We start from the raw sequence: 6,000 nt of genomic DNA, 5'->3' as shown, positions 1-6,000 counted from the left end.
GCTGTGTCCCTGTCTCTTCTAAAATGCATTATAGTGAACTTAATGTCTTTTGGGGATATCCAGTTATCTCTCTGAGGTAACTCATTATTCACTGCCTCTAAATGAAGTAATGCTAGGGACTGCACTGATAGTCCTTCCCTCTGTTTTTGTCTTTAGTTCTATATCTTACGTATTTTTAATGCTCATTTTTGTTTCATATGCATCACACCAAGTTTATATCTAAGAAACTAGGAAATGCACTGTTCTTTTCTCCTCTGTTAGAGGGTTATTTTATCTGTGCCTTAATACTGTGCATTCAGTTCCTCCCTTCTGTCTCTAGATCTCTTCCCTGACTCCTAGTTCAGGGTGCTGCCTGCCTGAAAAATCCAGGTACGTTCAAAACACAACTTCCCTGTAATTAATGGTCTGGATTTCTTAAGATAAAAGACACAGAAACTCTTGGCTTGTTCCATCCAACTCGTACTTGGAACTGAGTCATGCTTACTTCAACTCTACCTCTTGGCACTGAGGTCTCTTCACCTCCTCTGAGTGTACCAGTTTCCAAGGTTTGTTACCTTGTACCCTCTGTTGTCATTTATTGTGTTACTCAGTCTGACTCAGGCTCTTAGGTAAGTACTGAGCTGTAACAGCAACACATTGCAGTCATTCAGCACCCAGCTGCGGTGGTCAGGAGTGCTGTCATTAGAGCTGTGAGGCTTTTCTAGAAGGGCTGGTCTGAACTTCAAGAAAGGGGACATGCAACTTTTGCCCTCCCCCCTTGCAGGTGTAGGTGATTATGGGCTGTGCGATGGCACGGACTGTTCTCATTAAATGTGTAGATTCTTGTGTAGGTTTGAAGGAAATTCAGGCCACGCAGAGAATTGTTTGGGGGCTCCTGGGAAATCGCAGTGGTCTTGTTCCAAAAGATGTCACATGGCAGAAACACGAACAATTTTATGTTCTAAAATGATGGAAGCTTTTTGCTTGTTGAAATCATATTCAAAACCAAGACCTATCTCCAGACTGACGCAGATGCCTTCAGCCCCTGGCTGGGTGCCCACAGTGATCTGTCAGTTCCGGAGCATGAGAGGAAAGGAGACTCAGTGCAGGTTGTGCTCCTTGGTTGTGCTGCCTTCAATCCTCCCCACCCAATTTGTGCTTTTAACAGGATTTGCATTTTGACAGCAGTGGTTAGTGGGATTAGCAGCCATGCCAAGAAGAGCCATGACAGATGTCAAAAGAAGAGTCCAGCCTGCACGATTGTGAGGGAGGGAGGTAAATGTTTTTTAATCATTTCTGATTTTTAAGAAGTGGAATGGTGTAGCTACCACACCTTGCTTACACAACATGATTTAGAATGTGTTTGCAGATACAAATGCTGGCCTAAAGGCAGTACTACCAAGTCTCTCATTCATTCTTCTCCCAGAAGGGCAAATCTGCTTCATACCTGCAGTCCATACCTGCATGATGATCTGACTCCAGGTCAGAGATGGCATGTGGTGTTAGTCAGTCTCCCATTCCTCCCCACAAAAATGTTCCACAGAAAATGCCAGAAAACTCATGTATTTAGTCAAGAGCAGCTTTTGCTAATCACAGGATTTTAGCAGGTGTTCTCTGTAGAACTGTAACTGGTAATCCAATCACTCAAGCACTTCCATCCACTTAATTCAATTTCCTTTAGTGGACTGGTGATTGCAATCACTTTCCAGGCTGAAGCAATCATCGAGCCCCACTCTTATTTGCCCAGACATGAAAGATGGCTGCATGCACCAATTCTGCAATTCACGCTGTGAATGAGCAGCACAGACACTGAGATGCTGTTCGGTCCTGAGGGATTACCCACCTGACACTTTAAGCAAGTGTCTGAAGCTGTAACTCATACTTCTCAGCACTTTTCACTTCTTTTGGGTTTGTATTCTTCATGCACACTATAGATTCTTTGTAGAGGATGGGCAAGATGGTGGGTTTCAAATAAACATTAGAGAACTGTATCTTTTTAAATTTCCTCCTAACAATTTTCGTTAAGCAGTGATTTTGTTGTTGTTACTGTAAGTGATGAGTTGCAAAGAACTATTTTCACAGATCTGGAAATGCTGAATCCTTAGTGAGGTTTCCCTGTGGGAACGTTCCACTGCCATCAGAACAACAGCCCAAGTTGGCTCCAGGATGAAAAGGGAAAGAAATCTGTTGCTCCAACTCGCTGGACATGAAACACAAGGTAAAAACATGTCCTTCTATCGAGCATATCGCCTTTAGTATTTAACACCCATTTTCTATGTTGGTCACTGTTCTGTTATCAAATTTCTGCTGGCAGTGACTCCCATATACCTGCTATGAGCTATTTTCTTTTGATTCTGCTGGAAACAGTTACTTGTATCATCTTTGGCTTATGCTTTTTGTTTGTGTTGGACTTTATTATAACAGATATGACATAAAGACCCAAGTAAGTCCTATGGGGAACAGCTGAAGGAACTGGGATTGTTCAGTCTGGAGAAGAGGGGAGGCTCAGGGGAGACATCATTGCTCTCAACAACCACCTGAAAGGAGGCTGTGGTGAGGTGGGGGGTTGGCCTCTTCTCCCAGGTGACAGCAATAGGATGAGACATAATGCCCTCCAGTTCTGCCAGGGGAGGTTCTGGTTAGGTGTTAGGAGGAGCAGAAAGGCAGTGAGCACAGGCTGCCCACAGAGGTGGTGGAGTCACCATCCCTATATGTGTTCAAGAGCGATGCAGATGTGGCACTGAGGGATGTGGGCAGCAACAGCTGGACAAGACAGAAGTCTTAGGGGTCTTTTGCAGCCATAATGATTATGTTCTATTCTATTGAAAGACAGCACTGGCTTGCTGTGCACTCATAGCACAGACATTAACCTCTGACTTAAATTGTTGATAGAAAGATATTTTGAACTTCTATGTTAATCACTAAAGATTAAGAGGACTTCTAGAGAACTATTTCTTTGCAAAACAATATTTTATTAATAAAAGACTTATAAAACAGGAAGAAAGAATTTTACACTGAATGAAAAATCCAAAATAAACCCCAGGAGACGTACCTCAATTCTTTGATGTCTGTACAAGTAATTCTATTGGGTAGCAATCCTACATACACGTTTCTCTAAAGATACTCTTTGAAAGTACAAAAAAGCATCATGCATACGCCCATGCAGAGCAGCTACACAGACATAATGATACACACAACAATTCTGTACATCAGTGATGAAAAAGCCATGCTTTCTGTAGCACCGAGGGAAGAATTATCTGGATAAAAAAATTCACTGGCAAAATGCTAGCCCTGCAATTCTGAATTAAGGACATGACTGGCCAATTTCTGCTTGCAGTTTCATCTCTTCTTTTCTCAAGGGAAAATTGTCAATAAGTGCAAAGAGCTCAGCTGGTGTTGCTGGGAAAGGATAGCGTTCCTTGTCCATTCCATGCTTGTCCATCACCACAATGTTGAAATTATAATGGGGGATCCTCAACAACAGCCTATCCCAAGAGCAAAAGGAAACAAAGACAAAAAAGTGCTGCAGATATTGACTGAAAAAAAAAAAAAAAAACGCCAACCCAAACCATTCTGTAATTCTTTGATATGATTCTATGATGGTGATGGAGCTAAAGCATTAAAGGTAGACAATTCTGTTTCTCTGCTGCCACGTAGTACAAAACCATGATGAGAAAAAGCAGAACAAAATGATTTAAGTCAGTTCTCATTGCTTTCTGCTAGTAACTAATTTACCTACTAGTAACTCCAACTTTGGAGATCAAAAGCCAGCACTAATCAGGGCAGAGTCCTTTCCTTTGCAGTGGTTCCTGGACTTCTTTCCTTAAATTACTACCACTTATCCTGCCAAATAGACCTTTGCTTTTGGCTCTTGGAGTCTTCTTATCCCTAGGCAGAGTTGACACTTGAAATCTCCCTTTTCAGTGAGAACCAACTCCCTGCCAGTTCAAAACCAAGCCAAAACACTTCGGACACCTCAATAAAATTGATGAACGTCTGTCAGGATGAGGAGGCTGAGTTCATTTGCCCTTTGAAATGTGGTCCATATCACACCTGCACGTGGGACTTCAAAGAGCACCCACTGCTTACCTTCTGGCCTGACCACAGCCTCCAGCAGGGTTGCATAGATGGGTGGCCTGGGGCCATCCTTGCCAAGTGATTGAAGGCAGCTGGGTGTGCACCAAGCCAATTCCAGCACAATACAAGTGTGTTTGTAATCAGTGTTTCCAGTGACAGTACCCAAAAACATAAAGGCATAACATCCCTCCATCCCTGGAGGTGCTCAAGAACAAGGTTGGATGGGGCCCTGGGCAGCCTGAGTTGGTGGGGTGCAGCCCTGGTAAAAGCAGGGGTTGGGGCTGGGTGGGCTTTGAGGTTCCTTCCAGACCAAGCCATTCTGTGATCCTCTGATAAAGGGATACACAGAGATCTTACCTGAATTAGCATCATTAATGGAGCAAAGAGGCAAGGAAGACACAGCACTCACGTGAGCTGCTCCACAGACAATTTAAATACAAAACACGCTCTTAATTTCATAAATCCCAAATGCCCAGGAATTTTCAATAGCTCTTGCAAGTTAGTAGTGAGTAGATAATGAAAATTACTCATACAATCTACTTGCCTTCCAGTGTCTAGCTCAATACAGTAAAATGCCTGTTTAGATAATAAAATGCAGGAATTCAAAACCAATATGTTATCTATGCTGTAGCCCATATAACAACAATCAAACCTTATTTTACCTGAGTTGCAGTGCAAGTGAAGGGGGAAGCAGCTTTACACCTATTCTTCCTATCTGCGCTGGGAAGATACCAACCAACTCAACAACAGTAACATGTCGGAGGTCTAAGCCACACTGTGCTGGCTGGAGGAGTTGAAAGAAGAAAGAGACAGGTTAGCAGAGAGAATGCAGTTGGTGTGAGTGTTCACATAGAAACTGAACTTCTCAAGTTAGCAAGATGGTTTAAGCTGAAATTTGTGCAGGGGCTACTAGATGAAGGATTCTAAAGAACACCACCAGAGACCACCACCACAAGTACTGTAATGACATAAAAAGACACCAAGATTTGTTACAAAATACCACAGTGGCACCTCCAGTGTTCTGGGTGATTCTTATCTATGCTGAGCCTCTGGTCTTCTGTCTGCTGATAAATAATATTTCTAGAGCTTGTTGCACTTCTTCACACTGTAGTTACAGACCCCAGACTCATATTGCATGAACTGTAACCACTGAAGTGCTGGATGTTTCTTCCTAACTCTAGGAACTGAATGAGGGAATGATTATTAGAGTATAGGTTTAATATTAATTGATGCTGTGAGGATGGAAGAGGGACAGAACTGCCTGGATTTGAGTAATCAGTCAGAGGCAGTACAATCCAGAACAGAGTTGAACTGGAAAATGGGGAAATGATGTTTAACCTTAGGTACACATAAAAAGGATTAATCCAGAACCACTACCACTCTACTACCAGTAGGTCTTCTACTGTCCAGAACGTCATAGCTGAAGTTTGCTGGTTGATACCAACAGCAGAGCTTATCCTATCACGTGTCTAAGTAAAAAAAAGAAAAAAAGCTATAACCCCCTGCAGCCCACCCTGGACTGTGTTTTACCTGCAGCATTCCCAGCTGCATCCTGTAGAAGAAGTTGGCTGCAGTAGGAGTTGAAATAATTAGCAGTCTCCGCTTCTCATAAAATTGATCCAGAAGTGCAGCTGCAGTCCTCACATTCACATTAATATTCATGGCTGGAATTAAATTTAAAAGAAAAGTTATAGAGAATACTAAAACCAGATCAATTTCTAAAAGGATGATCAAGTGTCAGATACAGAAACACAGGAACAAGAGAATAATAAAGAAAAAACGGCTGAAAGAGTGACCTCATTGAAGCCAACTGTTTCATCTTAAGCTATAACATGGCTTACAAAATGGTTTGATTGCAGTATGTGAACTTTTGTATAAAGACCTGGGCTGAAACACACTATCAGTTGTAAGGCACCTTTGTTATCCCAGGAATAAAACAGCCAA

The 6,000-nt window shown here is 42.3% G+C and overlaps 1 protein-coding gene across 3 annotated transcripts in view; it reads right to left on the bottom strand.

Annotated features, from left to right (window-relative positions):
* Window positions 1-2,930: 2,930 nt before the first annotated feature.
* SRPX (sushi repeat containing protein X-linked) overlaps window positions 2,931-6,000 on the bottom strand; it is a 32,636-nt gene continuing 29,566 nt past the window's right edge. For all 3 annotated transcript variants that reach the window (XM_015884536.2, XM_015884546.2, XM_032449323.1), the window contains 3 exons: window positions 5,587-5,720; window positions 4,719-4,840; window positions 2,931-3,464 (listed from right to left, as the gene is read on the bottom strand). In XM_015884536.2, coding sequence (XP_015740022.1) covers window positions 3,284-3,464; window positions 4,719-4,840; window positions 5,587-5,720 — 437 coding nt within the window. In that variant the 3' untranslated portion in view covers window positions 2,931-3,283. The remainder of the gene's footprint in view (window positions 3,465-4,718; window positions 4,841-5,586; window positions 5,721-6,000) is intronic.

Source organism: Coturnix japonica, chromosome 1 (assembly GCF_001577835.2).
Source record: "Coturnix japonica isolate 7356 chromosome 1, Coturnix japonica 2.1, whole genome shotgun sequence".
Taxonomy (NCBI): domain Eukaryota; kingdom Metazoa; phylum Chordata; class Aves; order Galliformes; family Phasianidae; genus Coturnix; species Coturnix japonica.
The sequence above is the reverse complement of the archived record's forward strand: the minus strand, read 5'-3'. Positions and strand labels throughout refer to the sequence as shown.